General features: G+C 45.7%; 1 protein-coding gene across 1 annotated transcript in view; it reads right to left on the reverse strand.

Annotated features, from left to right (window-relative positions):
• The window catches only part of ptpn2b (protein tyrosine phosphatase non-receptor type 2b), a 40,569-nt gene extending 24,241 nt beyond the window's left edge, over positions 1 to 16,328 (reverse strand). The window contains exons 1-3 of the mRNA XM_007895024.2: positions 15,946 to 16,328; positions 9,916 to 10,006; positions 727 to 827 (exon numbers count right to left, since the gene is read on the reverse strand). Of these exons, the coding sequence (XP_007893215.1) occupies positions 727 to 827; positions 9,916 to 10,006; positions 15,946 to 16,002 (249 nt within the window). The 5' untranslated portion in view covers positions 16,003 to 16,328. The remainder of the gene's footprint in view (positions 1 to 726; positions 828 to 9,915; positions 10,007 to 15,945) is intronic.
• Between the last annotated feature and the right edge of the window lie 6,127 nt (positions 16,329 to 22,455).

Below are 22,455 nucleotides of genomic sequence, written 5' to 3' on the forward strand. Positions count from 1 at the left end.
CCGGTCTCAAGACCTTTCTCTTTGACCGTGCCTTCAGCTCCCCTCTCGACTCTCTACCCCCTCCTCGCTCCCTCCCTTCCCTCCCCTCACCCTGACCATTTCCTCCCTGCTCGGGTCCTGACCCAACTGTACAGCGCCTTGGGACGTCCTCCCGACGTGAAAGGCGCTCTATAAATGGAATCTTGTTGTTGTTGTAACGGCATCAGAAACAAGAATCTATTATAGCATTCATTTAAACTACTTGCTTGTGATTCAAAATAGCTTAAAATAGAGCGAGTTCTCATGGGACTCTTTCCAGAACTACAAACGACGAAACTTGGTAATCAGTACATCATGCCAACTCCCAGGAACTCCATTCTGACAAATCTATTTTGAGAGCAGAGTTCTGCCAGTCAGCATGACTTACTGCTAAGCTTGGTCGAGGCTGTAGCCCTCTGGAATCACAAGTGGTTAGTTGGCAAAGGAAGCACTGGAAAAGATCCACAAGATATCCAGATATCATAGACAACAAGTATTGGAGGAGGCCACGGGATCATCATTACCCCAACAATGTACAAGTACACTCTCCAAATGAAATTTTCACCATTTGAATGACAACCTGTTCAATTGTACGTGAATATTGAACAATTAAGAAATAAGCATTTTTATACAAACTGTAATGATTTCAATATTCTCACTTAATTTTTGTAACAAACATGTTTTGAGGTTCATTTTATATCTACCCACCTGAGTTAAAATGTAGCTTCGTTGGGCCTCTTCCTCTACAATTAGACTTGCATTGATATAATCATTGTCTGGATTCTGAAGTTTAACACGACTGTGGTCAACTGAAATTAAAAAGCGCAATATTTAGTACAGATTTTTATACACACAGCAAAACTCACGTCACAGCAGTCAGGGCCACAACATTTCATATGATTTACATGAAGTCCAAGTTACAAGCATGTAGTTTTGTCCCATTGCCACACGCGTGCTTACCAGCTGCATTGGAATCGCATTGAATCACCGGAAATTACTTTTTTTTTTCTGCGTATGTGGCGACGGGTCAAGACTATGTTTCCTGCAATTCAATGCAGTAAGTGCAGGATTAATGGAGGATAGGGAGTGGCATTATGAGTTAGAGGATGATTAATACAACTAGTGCAAAGAAATCTAATAATAATCCTTGCATTTGTCTTCAAGACATCCCAAAGTGCTTCACAAAATATACTGTAAAGTGAATTGACTGTATATTTTGTGGGCCAAACGCAGCAGCCAATTATACACAGCAGTGTCCCACAAAAAGTCATGGATTGAAGTGACCAATTTATTATTATTTTTTGAAGGAATTATTACCCATCCAGAAAAGTGATTTGACAATCGACTAACAACCGGGTTCCTGCTTACTGCTAGGTAAATAATAATAATAATAATAATCCTTGCATTTGATATAGCGCTTTTCACGTCGGGAGGACGTCCCAAAGCGCTTCACAGAACACACTGTAAAGTGAATTGACTGTATATTTGTGGGCGAACGCGGCAGCCAATTGCGCACAGCAATGTCCCACAAACAGTCGTAGATTGAAAATGACCAATTTATTATTGTTTTTGTTTTTTGGAGGGATTATTATTAGGTGTATGGAGTAAGGAAACTTGCCCAACATTTTGCCCTGCTGGGAATTGAACCCAGATCTCTCACTTGCGAGGCGAGTGATCTAACTACTGAGCTTCAGGACTCCACAAGCGGTTTTGATAGGAAACTGAATGGCATATATGACTTCGGCGATTATACAATTTATAAAAATAAGATGTATGCAAGTTTTACTCCCAAGTCACTGGACAGTGTACAGTATTTCAGACCCGAGCTGGGGTCGGGGGGGGGGAAGAAGGGAGGAGTAGGGGGGTGGCCGATGGCATGGTCATGTGCCATGCAGGTTTGTCTGAGTTTGAGATTAAGTTGTGTCATTGGAAAAGAGGAACTTTATTAAGCCTGGCCTGTGTTATAGCATTGTCATAGCACAATGGGCCGAATGGCCTCCTTTTGTTCTGTAAGATTCCATTCCAAAGACAACAACAAAATTACATTTGTATAGCGCCTTTCACGTCGGGAGGACAACCCGATGATCTGAAAGTGGATTTTAGTGCAGGAAGCTGGCTAGTCAGTGCTGGAAGCCAGATAGTAAACAACTTCCAGTTAACATGCGTCAACAGGAATACCAAAGGGTGTAATGAATCCACTAATTCTTTTAAACGTATTGGGTCTCCTACACATTTATATGTAATCATTCACAGGCGGGGTCAGAAATCTCAATTCAAACACGCTCATTTGTTATAATATTTCTTTCAAAAACAGTACAAATAATTAGGCATCATGTAAAATACAAATTGGCTACATCGTTAACAAATTTACATTTTCTGCATCACTACACTCAGCCAGCCCTTCACTCTGTCACTCCAACTTTCTATCTCTCTCGCCCTCTCTATATATAAAATATACATCCATGTCTTTTTCTAGCGAAGGGGGGATACAATGTAGTGAAAATATAAAAGCAACTTGTGTAGCAGCAAAACAAATCCAGTTGTGCTGATATATGAAGATGCATGCAAGGTTGATAAGCAGATCTATTTGCATCGGCAGTAATCTTGTGCATGACTTCTTGCACGCGAACATCAGGTTTTTTTTAAAAGAAACTGAAATTATAGCCCTACATCCACTTCCGCAATGAAGCAATACGGATAAATGGGCAAGCCAATAATTGCCATATGGATAACTGATGCTGTACTGGATTTAATTGAAGGCAACCTGTTCTCAAAAATGCCCAAATAAAACCACTTTTCATTGTTTCACGATGTCTTTCTAAGTGCTCCGAGATGCCCTCCGGTGTGAAGGGCAGTACATAAATTCAAGTTGTTTATAAGCTATAAACAGATCTAAGCAAACTCTACAATCAAATTCTGCAAAGCAGCCACTAAGTGGCACGAGAGAGCAAAACAGGATGATGTTGCCAATACCAGAGAGAAACAGCAAACTGTTCAGGTCAGACTAGTAATTAACCAAATGGAAAATACTGACACATCCTACCAGATTTAGTCATAAAGTGGTATTTGGGGAAGGCACTCAGAAACACTGCAGTTAATGCTGATTAATATGCACCAATGTACTGGGACCTCTTTCCACCCCACCCCCATACATACAAATGATCTAGATTTAGATATAGGGGGTATGTGAATAGTGAAAAGGACGGCAAGTGACTGCCAGAGGTATTAATTAAATTAGCGTAAAGGCAGATGAGGTTTAATGAAGCAAAATGTGAGGTTTCATTTCGCTAGGAAAAAAACGAGGGCATGGAATATAAACTGCTAATTCTGTTAAAGAACTACCTCTATTCAGCAACCACTTGCTTTTCAAGAACCACTTTGGAACAGTCTCAACTGATTTTCCATGAGTTACCTGTATTCAGCAACCATTGGTTTAAAGCAACCAACTCTTTTTATTTTTAAAGCTCTATTGGTAAACTGATGCCCTTTTCAGCAACCAGATCTGGTCTGGTGGCTGCTCAGCACGGCATTGGCGTACACTAGGAGTCTACACATGGGCACATGAACATTTTTAGCCTGCTGAAACTATACCGATTTTCATTTTGTAATCGATTATCAAAACTAGTTTGATTTACGGGTTAGTATGCTCACCGTATATTTCTACACACATCGACATACCCTTAGTCAGAGACCATCCTTACATATAGGCCACCTTGGTCCAGTCCCGAGTGGTTACAGAAAACAGGTTTGACTATATTAATGGCAATATTTTGGAAGGATGGAGCAGAGTAAAGGGGCTTGGGAGTGCAAGTACAGAAGTTCCTGAAAGTGGCCGTGCAAATGAATGAATACCAACATCTAATAGTATTTTGGGATTTACATATACAAGCATAGAGAACAAAAGCAAAGCCATAATGCTAACTTTATACAAATCATGGGTTAGGCCATACTTGAGTGTACTGCATTCAGTCTTGAGCATCTTATTTCAGAAAATAAGTTACAGATGGAGGGGGGGAATGCAGATGAGATTTACAATAATGATACCAGGGATGAGGGGTTTTAGTTATGAGGGGCGATTGGAGAGAATGGATCTAATTTCACAAGAGTAGAGAAGTTTGAGGGGACCTGATAAAGGTGTACAAAATTAAGAGGATTTTGACAGGGTAAATAGGGATAAGCTATTTTCACTGGGGCCCAGTTATAAAAGCAACAACAACAACAAGATTACATTTGTATAGCCCCTTTCACATCGGGAGGACGTCCTAAGGCACTGGACATTGTACAGCATTTCAGACCCGAGTTGGGGTCAGGGGGGGAGAAGGGAGGGGAGGGGAAGCGGGGTGAAGGAAGGGCAAAGCTGAAATTTCTCAGTTGTTGGGATATCGTATGCCCTGGGGCTTTCAAGAGGGGATAAGACAGGGCAGTGGGATTGAATGTACACCTTGCTCTGAGAGCTGGTGAAGACTCGATAGGCCAATTGACTTATTTCTGTCATATAAGTTTCTCTGAACTTGAAAAGTTTTGGCAATGAATCAGAGGGAGTTTTGAAACTGAGCTCACGATCAAGCAGAATGCTAAGTTTGTACCATGCTCTACTGCACTGCTATATACAAAGGGAGCCCGGTATAAAGCACCTTGCTAAACCGCAAGTCCACTTGCAGACCCATTAAAACAGTATCTAATTTTATGGACCCCCAGTCAATTCACTTTACAGTATATACTGTGAAGCGCTTTGAGACATCTCGAAGATGTGATAAGGCGCTATATCAAATGCAAGGATTATTATTATAATATGAGGAAATGTAGAGATTAAAATTTTTCATAACTTTGCAGTTTGATACAAAATCTTAAAAGGCAAACAATCGCTAACTTCAAAATGATATGAAGGCAAGGCAAGAAACACATATAACTGATAATCTGCTTTTTTAAAATAAAAGTAAGCATTTGCAGGAAAGCACAACTGGCATCTGGTTTACAATCAACATATCAAAATGCAAATTGGTAGTTCTTCTAAATTATGTAGGTTTCAGGAAGTGATATTCAGCTAGTTTCTATATTGTTAAGGAACCAATAATGTTTCCACGCATATACATACAAAGCTTGCATTTCAAGGGCCAACAGGAAAAGTTCTACCCCTTCTGGTAAACTGAAGCTGCAGTTTTCCTGGAAAGGTGACATCACCATGTCAGAAAGGCAAACCAATGCAATACCATGAAGCTAGTGTTGCAACCTACACACAAACGCTACTTAACCACGAGAAAGAAATATCTGAACATTACATCAATCATGAGTTTTTTTTGCTCTCATTGATACAGCGTTTGAAAATACAAATGATAATTGTAAAGATTCCAATTTCACTGATATGTAATTTCATTCTTTCTATCTTAGTTTTCAGTTTCAGTTTCACATTTAAGAAGGCATTTCTGCTAAGAATAATGTTATTACTCTTGTAATGGTAGGTCATATTGCATAGCACATAATACACCTGTAGTTAGACACAGGATCAAAACTGTAGTATTCCCAAATACATTCATTAAGGAACACCTTTAAATGTACTTTGCGAAACACTGTGCCCGCTCTGCTGAATAAATGGAAGTAAAAATGGTACAGAATTTGGAATTGCTCTACACAAAAGTCTCACTATTCTTACAGTGCTGTGTGCACATTCACCACCAATAACTGAAACTAGAGTGGTGACACATAGCAGCAGAGTTTACCCAAAGGACTAACATTTTGAAGAACTAAATTCCAGTGAATTTGCGATTACTTCATTCTTTCTAACCACAATCGATTATTTTGGAAATTCCCCTCCTTTGCAACAAGTTTCATTCTCTGAATGAGATTAGGACTAGCACAATGTGATGTCATGGCAGACATGGAAATAGATGCTGGTCTTTTAAAATTTGGAAACATAACTGTTATTAGGATTATTTTAAATCTTTTAAAAAAAGTTTTTTTTCCACTGATATAATTACTGTTCCGCCTCCCCATAAAACTGAAGTAGTGTTGCATTATATTAAAGGTCATTTAATATTCAGGAAATGCAGTTATAATAATCCTTGCATTTGATTGAGCACTTCATGTCAAATCAAAACATCCCAAATAGAGTTCACGGGGCAGGAAAAAGGATACTTAAGGAGGTTGACCAAGGGCATGACAAAAGAGATACATTTTAAATGGCCTTTAAAGATGGGGAGAAAGATAAGCCAAGTTGAAACTGGATTCAAGGGTTTTGAGACATGAAATTACATTAGAAGAGAATTTGAAATGACGTACAGAGTGGCTCCAGTCTTGGCCATCCCTTAATAACGATATAAGAAGTGAAGAATGAACAATAGACCAGAATCGGAAGAGGTGAGTGCGGTGGGAGAATAGGGCTGGAAAGATTATTTCAATTATCATGAAGCGATTTGAAGGGTGAGCCGAGGAAGTGAAGCCACTTGTGATTAAGGAGTGAATGAGAGTTTTGGCAGTGGCGCAGGTTGGGTAAGAGTCTGAGCAGGCAATGTTTCAGAGATGGATAAAGCCAGTGTTAGCAATGGGCCAGATGTAAGGTTTGAAACAATTCTCCAGGTCAAGCAAAGTATCAAGATGTCAAAATGTTGTGAAAAGCAAAATTGATTGTTCCAGTCTGATTGACATTAAGATGAAGGTAATTAAGCAAGAAGACAACGAGAAAGAGAAAAATATACTGAAAAGCGATGGTACCGCAGTAAAACAAAACTCGTTAACACTGAAGATGAGCAAATGAGCCGAGATGATAGTACTAGAAAGAACATGGGTCTTTCTATTAGGTTAAAAATCTTCTCAAACAATCAACAGCTGAGAAACACAGATTACATCAACTCGTGATCAGGTCTGCTACATGTTCCCTGCCTCACCATCGGTGGGTGAGCTTTCAGCCACGTTATCCCGCTCTCTGGAACTCTCTCCCTAAATCTCTTCACTTCACTACCTCCCTCTTTGCTTTCAAAACTCATCCACAAACCTCCATATTAAGTCAAACTAAAATTCTATAGCTAGTCTTCGTATGTAATGCATTATCCTTCCACAATTGAACACACCAGCCATTGGAGCACTGAAAATACAGCTGGTCGGGGGAAGGAAGATTTGAATAAACAAAGCACCCAGAAAAACGTTTTGCAATTAGTAAGAATGTCAAGTTCCTGTAAACTATTGAGGGCTCACAGAGAAGCTCTCAAAACTGTTTCTCAAAAGCTAGATCATCCAAATATGGATAGATTATGTAAATGGTGCAGCTGGGATGAGCTGCAAAGTATTTCATGAAGACTTAGAGGAGAAGTGAGAGAAGAAATTCAACGATCTTTTGCATCCCATCCAGATGTCAAAAGGCAGTTGCTCTGGCCTGTTGTAAACATCAAAGAAATGTATTTTAAAACACTTTAAATAACTTTTTTTATCTTATGATAAATCACCACCTAATGGACTACTGCTGTTCTCTGGTTTGGAAGTTAGAGGTCACAGTTATGTGCGATGGGGTAAATTTGAGGCTGAATGAGTCCCAAAATGAAACACCAGTCTGCCTGCTTTGGGGCAGTGTGTTGGGTTATCCTCGAATTATTGAGTTCCTTGATTTGTTCCTTAATCTCAAATCAGCCACTTGTAAAAATTACAGATATGCAGCATACTGAGATTTATGATCAAATAATCACTGAAGTAATGAAACCTTTGGCGATTGGCCAAAGACAACAACTTGCCTGACAGTGTTCGCAATGGCAAGCTATACATTTCTTGCTGGTTAAACTCAGTACCCCAACAGACACTCTAGGATCCCCAAGCCTTGGTTCCTGTCAATCTACATCAAATACTTTAAGTAAACAGGATGCATCCCTCTGAGAATGCACACTCCATTCCAGACAATAGGAAATTTCCATCTTAATGTGGCCTGCATATGTGGAACTGTCTGGTTTTGATATTCTTAAGCATAGAGATTGCATACGTCAGCCTCCCGGCAAAAACGCAAGGTTGCTGCAATTTGTTATGCGTGCATGTCTTTTGTTCGCTGATCACGGCAACCTAAATAATGAGAGCAGAATCAGACAGTTACTTCCTACATTTCAGTTCCCTCTTATTTTTAGCTCCACAGTCATGGTGATCTCAACTTAGAAAACAAATCTAGCATTTATACATGTTAACACACGTTTCAAGGCTTCTCTTTTTTTGATCAGCTGGATGTCTGACAATTGCAGAACCACCCCCCCACCCACCATGCTTAAGAACATCAAAACAGTTCCACATAAGTATAACACCTACATATGGAAATCCCCTGGAATGGAATGCGCACTTGCTCCCTGGAGTGGACGTACCCAGTTCCCTAATTATGCGTTTATTGGCACCATGCTGCCCTGCCTGGCAAGTTGTTGTCACCAATGGTTATGTTCCTTTTCGAACAGAATTGAGGAAACACTTCTTCACTCACTCAACTTTATGGAATTCTCTACCCCAGAAGGCTGTAGATGCTCAGTCCTTGAACATATTCAAGACTGAGATTGATAGATTTCTAAAGGATAAAGGGATTAAGGGATATGGGGATAAGGTGGTCAGATGGAGTTGGGTTAGATGATCAGCAATGATCTTAGTGAATGGTGGGGCCGGCTCAAGGGGCTGAATGGCTTACTCCTGCTCTTAATTCCTATGTTCCTAAAACAAGGCCTGGGGACCCCAGAGAACGCATTGGTGTACTGCTGTCATTCAACCAGCTAAAACCACATTGCATCCTTGAGAGCAAGCTTCCTGCTGATAAGACCATTAAAGCCCATTTCCATTCACAAAATAAAATGAGGTATTTTGGGGACTGGGGTTTGAAGTCTATTATTTTTTCTCTCTCGCTGCAATGCCGGTTCCAACAGAGACAGTTCCAGAACACAGTTTCAGATGCACACGCAGGCACACAATCACCAAAAGAAAAGCAAATCTGGATGGTTTGGGTGAAAATGTTTACCGATCAACTTTTCACTGAAAATAAGTAGGTATTTCCAGGTGACTTCTAAGAAAGCTGATTAGCGGAGTTATAGAAATCAATCTTAAAATCTTGCACACTCCGCCCCACCATCAGAGGTCGTGCTTTCAGCCATTACACCCCAAAACTCTGGAACACTCTCTCAATCCCTTCACCTAGCCCCCCTCTCTCAAGTCCCGCCTGAAGACTTTCCTGTGCGATCGTGCTTATGGTCACCTCCCCCCTCCCACCGGCTCGGAGTTAGGCTCCGCCACTGTTAAGCCCTCTGAGACGCTTTCCTACGTGGAGGGCGCTATATAAGTGCAAGTTGTTGTTGAAGAGGGGGTGTCAAACTGACCCCAGGAGAATTGACAGATACCGATTCTTCATATATACTTAGCTGAATAAAATATTAAATATGAACCAGGAAACATTATCTAAGGCGGCTCTGAGGTGGAGACACATGTTGCATCACTAAATTAATATCAATTCTTTGACACTCTAAGGATACCACTAAAAGCATCCTGTTATAAAGTAACTTCTTTGTAGCTCAAAGGCTGGACTCGCATTTACTCCACATATGCTTCCATCGGCAGTCTTCTGTGCTTAAACGGCAAACATCCTGCTCATTAGGTCAATACCAACATCACTTCCCGTCTACTACACACATGTAAAGCTGGAAATGACATCACTATGACCGGGCCTGGATGTCTTTTTTTTAAAAAAATGGGAATCCGAGGTGCAGGCAACGAGCCAGCCGGCTAGGGACATGGAGTGAAACCATACACTGCACTTCCCTGCACTGTGGGTTAGGATTTTAAGGATGCCAACCACAGTGATATAATGATGCCCCATTACATATTCTCTTTCTGCAGAAAAAATTACCATCCAGAATCTAAGACTAATCAGAGCAACAAGAGCTATGCAGCTTTACTTACAAGGACTGACATCTCTATAACGATTTAAATTCCGGTTCTCTGGAGATTTTGCCACTCTATAGGGGAAATCTTGGGATTCATTTCGAATTTCCTGCGATTAATAGAAAAAAATCTTCATTAACAGTTGCACACAATAGTGTATCGTTGTATTTTTATCAAATTCTTATCTAAAACTTATCCCGTTTTAATTGCAAGGTGAGCGACATTAAAAATACTTGCATTTGATATAGCACCTCATCACATCGTTGAGACATCTCAAAGCGCTTCACAGAATATATTATAAAGTAAGTTGACAGTGTATTTTGCGGACGAAAATACAGTAGCCAATTGCACACAACAATTTTATTTTACTTTACCCAGTATATATTAACAAAATCGCCCATGACAAACAGACATTATTAAAGCTAAAGTACAAAACATTTCTTTTGGTCAGCCAAGAATCTTAACACATATTTAAGAGTTCTAACAACTTTTCCTAGTATAACAGTACATATTCTTTGTCAGTCAACAGGTGTGTCCATTGGCAAAAACCAAGAAAATAGGTACCCCAATGTGCACATAGGGTATTGCTGAAGTTGAAGCAGTTGAAATCACACAGAATGGTAAACTTCCTGAGAATTGGTCATCTGTAGACCTACCTGACTCATGTATTTGATCACTGAACTCACCACAGAAATAGTTTCGCTTCACCAGGTGCATCACCTCAGAGAGACCTCCTCTCCACAAATAGATGGAGAGTTGGTACTAGGAATTCTTCTCAAGAATTATGGTGAGTAACAGAGCTGTATATAAAAAGCGTGCAAGTGGATTGCCACCATCCTCCAGATCAAAATCAGTGCATAATAATAATACTGCTTACATTTGATATAGGGCCTGCCTTATCACGTCTTTGAGATGTCTCAAAGCGCTTCACAAAATATACTCTAAAGTGAATTGCCGAAACACGGCAGCCAATTGCGCACAGCAGTGTTCCACAAACAGTCGTGGATTGAGTAACCAAATTATTATTTGAATTTTTTTTTAAATTTTAAATTCATCCCCACTCCCCCACGCACACTCACACATAATTGAGGCTCCACCAGCTAAATGTGATTCATGAACAGTTGCTTTGCATTCTGCTTCACTTAAGATACAAAATACATCCAATTTGTTAAAAAAGTACACCAGTGAGCCCACATTCCCAAGTAATGCTCAGCAACATTTGTCCCAAGACACTTTCTTCAGTCTTCTGATGAAGATCTGCCTTCTGCATAGCATGGAGTTCTTTGCAGGGCAGCTCATACCACATCAGTAACCATGATATTCCAGAGGTCCAAATCCAATGGTGCCTACCATTTCTACAAACAGAATACAGGCAGGAGTCCCCTCTTCCAGAAGCAGTTTTCCATAAATCCAGCTCATAACTTGGTCCTGGGTCTCATATTTGGTCTGCAAGAAACATTCATGGCATTCGTCTTGCACCTCCAAATTTATAAAGGAGAATTTTCTGAATCTTGTACATTATGCCACATATGTAACCTGCATTGGAATTGCTTTGCTTGAAGAGAAGCAAAAGAAATCCAGAGAACCTTTTACTCTTTCCCTGCTCATTCCGAACTCTTGTGGAAATGAAAGCTGGCATCCAGCAGGAAGCTCTAGGTAGTAAAACAAACAGAAGAGAGGCTCCCTTTATCTTCCAAATAATAAGCTTCTCAATCCTTGTTGAGCCATAAGAATGTACTTAGAGGCTCCTACCACCTTATTTAACTGGCTAGCAAGACATTGAGTGGAGCACACAAGATCCCTGGGCAAGACAACCGCTCACACTTCAGCAAAAAGAAACAACGTAATACAAACACTCCCAGGCCATACCTCTAGATGCTATCAAACACATCCATGTTGAAGACGACCCATTACCCAGACATCTGCCCCTCTTTTTAAAAAAAAGTGAGATGGTAAAATGACTAATCTCCAAGACACAAGGTCTTTGGTGACATCATATCCTGCTCTGTGCATACCACCAACTCAACCCAGTTTGACATTTGCAGATATGCACATACAAGGATACAAATAATTGAATTGTCGGAACAAAATCACTGTGCTGGATCTCTCTGACTACTTCCTAATCGCAGATTCAGTGCAGTCGAGCAGACTTGCAGTTAATGCACCATTCAGTTGTTGGGCATTCTCCTGTACCACAATTACAAACACTAATGTTGTACTTCTGAAATAAATGTCCTTGATGATGTCATATCCATTGTACACAATTTTTAAAAAAATGCAGAAATATTATTCTGAAACCCTTTCCAATTCTACACACCATATTAAGCAGTCAACACCATTTACTTTTCAGTTTTGATGAAATACCTCTTCAATTCTCCCAGACATGGTCCCATCCCTCCTGTGCCTAATCTACTCTCAGGCATCTGCTGTCCCACTCTTCAACCAGAAGGCATCAACTAACTGGATGGTGCTTTAGTCCCAGAAACTGCAGGATACTAACACTGTGTAACAAACATGAAAATATTTCATTTCCCAGCATTGACATCAAACAATAAATAAATGTATCTTTATATTATCTGTGCACGGAAGTCTTTGTAACAGAGAAGATTCAGGTGATTTCACATGCCCACCTCCTTAAATTCTATTCTGCTCCCCTGCCCCAGATTCCTGCCAATCACAAACTGAATCAAAGTGAGAAGAGCGTAGGAGGTCAACTATTCAATGAATAGAGAAAGCATCAAGTCACAGGAAGTTAGAAAGAACTTGCAAAGGGTACTGATTTGATATTACCCGGATTCCCCCCATACATTCCAGATGCCATATCACAGCAAGGACATCCTGGCATTGGAAGGAACAGCAAAAGGCAACTATCTTTGAATTAGCACCAGTTATGAATACCTACAAAAGCTAAAATATTTATATCAATTACAGCAGAGCAGGCCCAAGTGAGATCTCTGAACACTTTAAGGTCTTAAAGAACACATACAAACTAAACTATTTAATACATTATGTTTAACATGACAAAAAAAGGGAACAAACTCAAAAAGTAGATAGTCCAGATTTCATTACTTTATACAGGCAGTAACATGTGATATGACAACCCCAGGCTTCTCTTTTCCCACCACTAACCATCTCCTCCATTCACCTTTCCATACCTAGCCCATCCTCTCCTCAAACTCCAACTGTGAGGAGATGCTGGACTTCCTTGAATCTAAAATCAAGGGGATACGTTCAGCCACCTCAGCCCCATCCACAGCCAAGCCCCTCCCTCACCTTCTATACTCCTTCAACCCTATCTCTCCCTCCTCGCTCACCACGACTGTCCGCAAACTCAAACCCACCACCTGCTCCCTCGATCCCATCCCCAACTCTCTCATCGTCTCCCAGCTCCACCTTCTGGTCCCTCGCCTGTCCGATGTCATTAATCTCTCCTTTTTCACCGGTTCAGTTCGCACCCCCCTAAAAACAGCCGTCATCACCCCCATCTTGAAAAAACCTTCCCTGGATCCATCCCTTCTCTCCAGCTACCGCCCCATCTCTAACCTCCCATTCCTCTCCAAGGTCCTGGAATGAGTCGTCGCGTCCCAGCTCCGCTCCTTTCTCTCTCACCATTCCCTCTTTGAACCCCTCCAATCCGGGTTCCGCGCTGCCCATAGCACTTAAATTGCCCTGGTCAAAGTCACTAATGATATTCTGAACATCTGTGATCAGGGCTCCCTCTGCCTCCTTGTCCTCCTCGACCTCTCTGCCGCCTTCGTCACTGTCGACTACTCCACCCTCATACACTGCCTCTCCGCTTTACTCAATCTTCACGGATCTGTCCTCGCCTGGTTCGATTCCTATCTCTCTCACCGTCTCCACTTTGTTTCCTCTAACGGTTTCTCTTCCAGCCCCGCACCGTCACACTTGGTGTCCCCCAAGACTCTGTCCTTGGCCCTCTCCTCTTTAATATCTACATGCTCCCCCTTGGTGACATCATCCACAGACATGGGGTCAACTTCCACATGTATGCGGATGACACCCAACTCTATCTTTCTGCCTCCACCCTCAACTCCAGGACCACTGCTGTCCTGGCAGACTGCCTTTCGAACATCAAGTCCTGGATGAGGGCAAATTTCCTACCAGACTACTCAGTCTTGAATGTAAACAAGACTGAGGTCCTCCTGATTGGCTCGAGCCAGTGCCTCAGCATCTCAGGCTCTGGCAGAATCAACCTCCATGGTTGCACACTACAACTCACCGCCAGTCAGGAACCTGGGGCCTTGTTCGACCCTCAACTGTCTTTTCTCCCCCACATTCAAGCCATGACCCGCTCTGCCTTCCCTCACTTCCGTAACATCGCCCAATTCCGCCACTACCTCACCCCTCAGGCCACTGAAACTCTTGTTCATGCCTTCATCACCTCCAGGCTCGACTATGCAAATGCCCTGCTTGTCGACCTTCCCAACCCCTCCCTCCACAGGCTACAGATAATCCAGAACTCCGCGGCCCGTGTCCTCTCCCGCACCAAACTCTGTGACCGCAACTCCCCCACTCTCACCCAACTCCATTGGCTCCCTATCCTTCAGAGGATCCAGTTCAAGATCCTGGTGCTCACATACAAAGTCCTCCATGGCTTCGCCTCTGCGACCTCTTGTTGTTGTTGACATATTTCACTATGGGAAGACAACTCAAAGCACTCCAGAGAATAGACTGTAAAATGTACTGACTATGTATTTTTGTAGTGAAGCCTGGTAGACAATTTACACACAATGTCGTACAAACAACCATATGAATGACCAATGACCAATTTTATCTGGGAGATTGTCAGCCGGGACACAAGGAAAAACTCCCATCTATTTTGAATTTGTGCCATGACATCTTTAAATTCCACCTGAACAGGCAGACTCTTTAATGTCTCATCCAAAGAACGGCACCTCCCACAATCCAACTCTCCCCCAGCAGTATAACCGAATGTCAGCCTAGACTATACAAGTTCAAAATCCTGACATAACCCTTCTTAATTAGGGTTAGGATAAATCTTAAGATTTATTTGAAATGGCATATTTAATTAAAACGAATTGCATTCTCATTAAAATCTCATCTGTTGGAAAAACATTCTATAACATTTGAACCAGAAAACTACAGACATGTACAGCACAGAAGAAGGCCACTTGGCCTATCGTGTCTTGAATAAACATGGTTAAAAGAAAAACAGTCATTTAATCTACGACAGTTTGTGGGACACTGCTGTGCGCAATTGGTTGCCGCGTTTCACTCACAAAATACAGTCAATCCATTTTTTTTACAACATAGTCCGTGAAGCGCTTTGAGCCGTCTCAACAACATAATGGGAGTCCTGTAGCTCAGTGGTTAGAGCACTCGCTTTGCAAGTGAGAGACCTGAGTTCAATTCCAGGCAGAGGGTGAAACCTTGGGCAAGTTTCCTTCCTCCACACAGAGCCTAATAATAATCCCTCCAAAACCAAACACAATAATAAATTGGTCATTTTCAATCCACGACTGTTTGTGGGACATTGCTGTGCGCAATTGGCTGCCGCGTTCGCCCACAAATATACATACAGTCAATTCACTTTACAGTGTGTTCTGTGAAGCGCTTTGGGACGTCCTCCCGACGTGAAAAGTGCTATATCAAATGCAAGGATTATTATTATTATTATTATTATTCCTGTTTGATAGTGTGGTGAACATGTTCGGTGACGAGAGGAGTCGGTGCACTTGGCCTCGGGAGAAGTTCGGGACGGCCCGGAGCGGCGCGTGCGCTCTGTGACACGGACACCCGCGAGCACGAGAGCCGCGCGCAGGCGCAGTGCTGACAACAGCCGGCATCTCCGCCGCCTTCTCCTCGCAGGCGGGAGGACCAGGCCCCGATTTCCGTTCCATCAACGTACACAGACAGCCCCGTACCTGCCCGTGAAAAAAAATACACCACACACCCCCACCCCGGGCCTTCGTCTCCGAACGGTTCACGCTCCAAACCGAGTGGGGGCCGCAGCAAAGAACGAGCAAGGCCACGTCTCAACAGGCAAAACGCGAGAGCCCGACTTACCGCGAAGAGCTGAGGCCAGCGGTTTTCCCGGTCATTGGCAGCGAATTCCTCCTCCATGTTTACGCGTGTTAAAGGCGAGCTTTTTTTTATCGCGCGTTGGCGTTTTCTTGTCGGGTTTTCTTTCTTTCGTTTTTTTCTCCTTTTCTTCAAGTGGATTTACCTCACATCACATCACAACACGGCACGGCAGCCCCGGGGAGTGAGCCAAGTCCTTTCTTTTTCCCCCCTCCACCACCACCGCTCCGCTCTGCTTGACATTAAAGAGCGCCACCGAGCCGGAGTTGGCGAGGAAGTCATCCAGGCGCATGCGCTGTGTGTCAGCCCGGGGGGGGGGGAGGGGCAGTTTAAACCCGCGTCACCTGGCAACCGCGGCTCGAGCGCCAACCGCCACCGGGCCGCCCAGACACAGCGGCGCCTGCGCACTGCGGGTGTCACCAACCGCAATGGAGCATTGGTGAGTGACTCTGTGTCAGTCAGTGAGTGGGAGAGAGACTCCCCCTGTCAGTGTGTGGGAGAGAGACTCCCCCAGTCAGTGAGTGGGGAGAGAGACTCCCCCAGTCAGTGAGTGGGGAGAGAGACTCCCCCAGTCAGTGAGTGGGAGAGAGACTCCCCCTCTCAGTGTGTGGGGAGAGAGACTCCCCCTGTCAGTGTGTGGGGAGAGACTCCCCCTGTCAGTGAGTGGGAGAGAGACTCCCCCTGTCAGTGTGTGTGAGAGAGACTCCCCCTGTCAGTGAGTGGGAGAGACTCCCCCTGTCAGTGAGTGGGGAGAGAGACTCCCCCTGTCAGTGAGTGGGGAGAGACTCCCCCTGTCAGTGTGTGGGGAGAGACTCCCCCTGTCAGTGAGTGGGGAGAGAGACTCCCCCTGTCAGTGAGTGGGGAGAGACTCCCCCTGTCAGTGAGTGGGGAGAGAGACTCCCCCTGTCAGTGTGTGGGGAGAGACTCCCCCTGTCAGTGAGTGGGGAGAGAGACTCCCCCTGTCAGTGAGTGGGGAGAGACTCCCCCTGTCAGTGAGTGGGGAGAGAGACTCCCCCTGTCAGTGAGTGGGGAGAGAGACTCCCCCTGTCAGTGGGGGGAGCTCTGCAGCTCGTGTACTGTTGTGTACTGTCCCGCACCAGGCTTCGGGACCACATCACCCCCACCCTCGCTCGCCTCCACTGGCTCCCCATCCCCCAGAGGATTGATTTCAAGATCCTCATCCTCACCTACAAGGCCATTCACGGCCTCGCTCCCTCCTACCTCTCCGACCTACTATCCCCTACCTACCTGCCCGTACCCTCCGTTCCTCTGGCTCTGGTCTGCTCCACATCCCCCGCCCCAACCGCCCTACCATCGGTGGCCGGGCCTTCAGCCTCTCAGCCCCGAGGCTCTGGAACTCCATCCCCCAGTGCCTTCGCCGCCTCCTCCCTTTCCTCCTTCAAGGCCGGTCTCAAAACCTTTCTCTTTGACCTTCAGCCTTCAGCTCCCCTCTCGACTCTCTACCCCCTCCTCGCTCCCTCCCTTCCCTCCCCTCACCCTGACCATTTCCCCAATGCTCGGGTCCTGACCCAACTGTGCAGCGCCTTGGGACGTCCTCCTGACGTGAAAGGCGCTCTATAAATGGAATCTTGTTGTTGTTGTGTGGGAGAGAGACTCCCCCTGTCAGTGTGTGGGAGAGAGACTCCCCCTGTCAGTGTGTGGGAGAGAGACTCCCCCTGTCAGTGAGTGGGAGAGAGAGACTCCCCCTGTCAGTGAGTGGGAGAGAGAGACTCCCCCTGTCAGTGAGTGGGAGAGAGAGACTCCCCCTGTCAGTGAGTGGGAGAGAGAGACTCCCCCTGTCAGTGAGTGGGAGAGAGAGACTCCCCCTGTCAGTGAGTGGGAGAGAGAGACTCCCCCTGCCAAGATCAAGGGAATCCGCTCCGCGGTCACTTCCCCTCCAACTTCCACCCACCACCCACCCCTTCCCTCCCACACTCCGACTCCTACCCATCCTCCCCTACACACCTTCGTACCCGTTTCCCCACCCTCTGTCACTGAACTCATCCTATCCCTAAAACCAACCACCTGCTCCCTTGACCCCATCCCCACTCCACTCCTTATCTCCCAGCTCCACTTTCTTGCCCCACATATCACTGACATCATCAACCTGTCCCTCTCCTCTGGCTCTGTCCCCATTCCATTAAAAACTGCCATCATCACGCCCACCCTGAAAAAACCCTCCCTTGATGCGTCGCAGCTATCAAGCTACCGGCCCATCTCCAACCTCCCCTTTCTCTCCAAGGTCTTGGAAAGAGTTGTCGCCTCCCAACTGCGCTCTTTCCTTTCCACCCATTCTCTTTTCGAACCCCTTCAGTCAGGTTTCCGTGCTGCCCATAGCACAGAAACTGCCCTGGTCAAGGTCACCAATGATATCCTGACCATCTGTGACCAGGGCTCCCTCTGTCTCCTCGTCCTCCTCGACCTATCGGCAGCATTCGATACGGTCGACCACGCTATCCTACTCCACCGCTTGTCCTCCCACCTCAACCTTCAAGGCACTGTCCTTGAATGGTTTAGGTCGTACCTTTCTCACCGTCTTCACTTTGTCTCGACGAATGGCTTCTCCTCCACCCCCCGTACTGTCTCATGTGGTGTCCCTCAGGGCTCTGTCCTCGGTCCCCTCCTCTTCACCCTCTATATGCTCCCCCTTGGTGACATCATCCGCAGACATGGAGTTAACTTCCACATGTATGCGGATGACACCCAACTCTACCTTTCCTCCTCTACTCTCAACTCCACGACCACCGATGTCCTGACAGCTGCCTGTCCGACATCGAGTCCTGGACGAGAGACAACTTTCTTCAGCTCAACGTGCGAAAAACCGAGGCCCTCCTGATTGGCTCACGTCAGCGCCTCCGCACCTCAGGCGCTGACACCATCAGCATCCAAGGCTGCACTCTCCACCTCTCAAAGCCAGTCAGGAACCTCGGCGTTTTGTTCGACCCTGAGCTGTCCTTTCTCCCTCACATCCGCACCACAACTGGCACCGCCTTCCATCACCTCCGGAACATCGCCAGACTACGGCACTACCTCACCCCTCACGCTGCTGAAACCCTGGTCCACGCCTTTGTCACCTCAAGGCTGGACTATGGGAACTCTCTCCTCGCCGGCCTTCCCGCCCCTCCCTCCACAAGCTGCAGGTCATTCAGAACTCTGCAGCTCGTGTACTGTCCCGCACCAGGCACCGCGACCACATCACTCCCACCCTCGCTCGCCTCCACTGGCTCCCCATCCCCCAGAGGATTGATTTCAAGATCCTCATCCTCACCTACAAGGCCATTCACGGCCTTGCTCCCTCCTACCTCTCCAACCTACTATCCCCCTACCTACCTGCCCGTACCCTCCGTTCCTCTGGCTCCGGTCTGCTCCACGTCCCCCGCCCCAACCGCCCTACCATCGGTGGTCGGGCCTTCAGCCTCTCAGCCCCGAGGCTCTGGAACTCCATCCCCCAGTGCCTTCGCCGCTTCCTCCCTTTCCTCCTTCAAACCTTTCTCTTTGACCGTGCCTTCAGCTCCCCTCTCGACTCTCTTCCCCCTCCTCGCTCCCTCCCTTCCCTCCCCTCACCATTTCCCCCTCCTCGCTCCCTCCCTTCCCTCCCCTCACCCTGACCATTTCCCCCCTGCTCGGGTCATGACCCAACTGTGCAGCGCCTTGGGACGTCCTCCCGACGTGAAAGGCGCTTTATAAATGGAATTTTGTTGTTGTTGTTGTGTGGGGAGAGACTCCCCATGCTCCCCCTTTGGTGACATCATCCGCAGACATGGGGTAAATTTCCATATGTATGTGGATGACACCCAACTCTCTCTCTGCCTCCGCCCTCAACTCCAGGACTACTGAGGTACTGACTGACTACCTGTCCGACATCAAGTCCTGGACGAGGGACAATTTTCTCCAACTCAACGTCAGCAAGACCGAGGCCCTCCTGATTGGCTCACACCAGCGCCTCCGCACCTCGGGCTCTGGCAGCATCAGCCTCCACAGCTGCAACTCAACCTCACAAAGCCAGTCAGGAACCTGGGGGTCTTGTTTGATCCTGAAATGTCCTTTCTCCCCCACATCTGCACCATGACCGGCACTGCCTACCACCACCTCCACACCATTGCCAGACTCCGCCACTGCCACTGATAATAATCCCTCCAACAAAGAAAAACAATAATAAATTGGTCATTTTCAATCCACGACTGTTTGTGGGACATTGCTGTGCGCAATTGGCTGCCGCGTTCGCCCACAAATATACAGTCAATTCACTTTACAGTATATTCTGTGAAGCACTTTGAGACGTCGAGAAGACGTGAAAAGTGCTATATCAAATGCAAGGATTATTATTATTACTACCTCACCCCTCAGGCTGCCGGAACCCTCACCTACGCATTCGTCACATCAAGGCTCGATTACGGGAACTCCCTCCTCATCGGCCTTCCCAACTCTTCCCTTCACAAGCTGCAGATCATCCAAAACTCTGCAGCTCGTGGACTCTCACGCACCAGGCTCCCCGACCCCATCACTCCCACCCTCGCCCGACTCCACTGGCTCCCCATCCCTCAGAGGATCGAGTTCAAGAACCTCGTCCTCACTTTCAAGGCCATCCATGGCCTTGCCCCCTCCTACCTCTCTGACCTGCTGACTCCCTACCAATCTGCCCGCTCCCTCCGTTCAGTGGGCTCCGGCTGCTCCATATCTCACGCCCTATCATTGGTGGCCGGATTTTCAGCCTCTCTGCCCCCACACTCTGGAACTCCATCCCACAGTCCCTTCGCCTCGCTTCCTCCCTCGCCTCCTTCAAGGCCAGTCTCAAGACCCTCCTCTTCGATCGTGCCTTCAGTTCGCCCTCCCACCTCTCTGCCTTCCCTCACCCCTACCCCACCCCTCCCCCATGTTCGGGTCCTGACACCTGACTGTCCAGCGCCTTGGGACGTCCTCCCACCATGAAATGTGCTGTACAAATGTAAATTTGTTGTTGTTGTCAGTGTGTGAGTGTGAGAGAGAGACACCCTCTGTCAGTGTGAGTGTGAGAGATACCTTCTGGCAGCTCTGGTTCTACAGCTGACTGACATTGAGTACCTGACACTCACTATGGTACTTTGTATTGAAACTGATAACAAAAGCAAAATGGAAAAATGTTGCATCTCATTTAATCCAGGATTACAAAATACTGAGACAAAATCCAGGAAACGGAAACCCTCAGTTTTTGACCTCAGTCATGCCACAGTGGGGTGAGAAGGAGTGAGCACTAAACGGGCATCAACAACAAAAACAACTTGCATTTATATAGCGTCCTCCACGCAGGCTAGCATCCCAGAGCACTTGAAAGTGGCGGAGTCTGCCATCGAGTAGAGAGAGGGGAGGTGACCATTAGCCCGGTTGAAGAGGAAGGTCTTCAGGTGCGACCAAGGAGGGGGCAAGACAGAGGGTTTGAGGGAGGGATTTCCTGAGTTTGGGGGCATAGTGCCTGAAAGCCACCAATGGTGGAACGGAGGGCATGAAGGACAAGCCAGTTGAGCGGAGGCAATGGATGGTGGGTTGGGGAGTAAGCAGGTCAGAGATATAGGTAGATGCCAGGGCGTGAAAGGAATTGAAGATGAGTGTGAGGATCTTGAAATTGAGAGCACCTTGAATGCGAAGAGTTCAAGGGAGAGTAATGTCCAAACTGCTTGCTGCACAACTCTCAGGACACGGTGGAGAAACGTTGGGAAACTTACTAAAGTGTGAGAATTTCCTTTTCAGTAAAAATACACACGGCAAATAAAAAGTTTATTCTCATGTATGAATCAACAGAGATGAAATTCACAAGCTGGAAACTCCTTAAAAATATTATCCTGATCATGTTCTTAAGTGTCTAAAAATAATTGTAAGCCTAGCTTGATCTCCGTGTCTTGTGAAGTACATCGTATCAAGGGCAAGAGCTGAGAGGGGAGATTGGAACACAGTCCTAGGGCTGGCACTCTCTGCTTGGAACCAAAGACTGAAACCTCTAATCCAACAATCCCACAGACACAAAATTAGTCTTTCACTTAGAATAAAATAATAATATAATAATCCTTGCATTTGATACCACTGCTTTCACATCATTGAGACAATATATATCAACAAATAAATATATTTTTTGCAAAAACGTGGTTTTAGCTGGTTAGACTCAAGCAGTTACCCCAATGCACATTCTGGGGTCCCCAAGCCTTGGCTCTTGCCAACCTGCGCCTAATACTTTCAGGGATTAGATAAGCAGGATGCATCCCTCCAGGGAGAGAGTCCATTCCAACTGGAATTTCCATGTGTAGATGCATGGAAGACGCAGCTTGGTTTGGATACTCTTAAGCACGGTGATGCGTTTCCGATGCATTTCCGCATGTGTCAGACACCCGGCTGACCAAAACAAAATGTTCCTTTAATAGGCTGACGCAGTGGTTGCCTGTTAAACCTGTTGTTTACTGCCTGCTACAAGGGCTTTCAACTATTCTGCCTCTGGACTCCATCCGGGAGTCCCTCCAACTCACTCCC

The sequence above is a fragment of the Callorhinchus milii genome, unplaced genomic scaffold, assembly GCF_018977255.1.
Source record: "Callorhinchus milii isolate IMCB2004 unplaced genomic scaffold, IMCB_Cmil_1.0 Scaffold2, whole genome shotgun sequence".
Lineage (NCBI taxonomy): Eukaryota > Metazoa > Chordata > Chondrichthyes > Chimaeriformes > Callorhinchidae > Callorhinchus > Callorhinchus milii.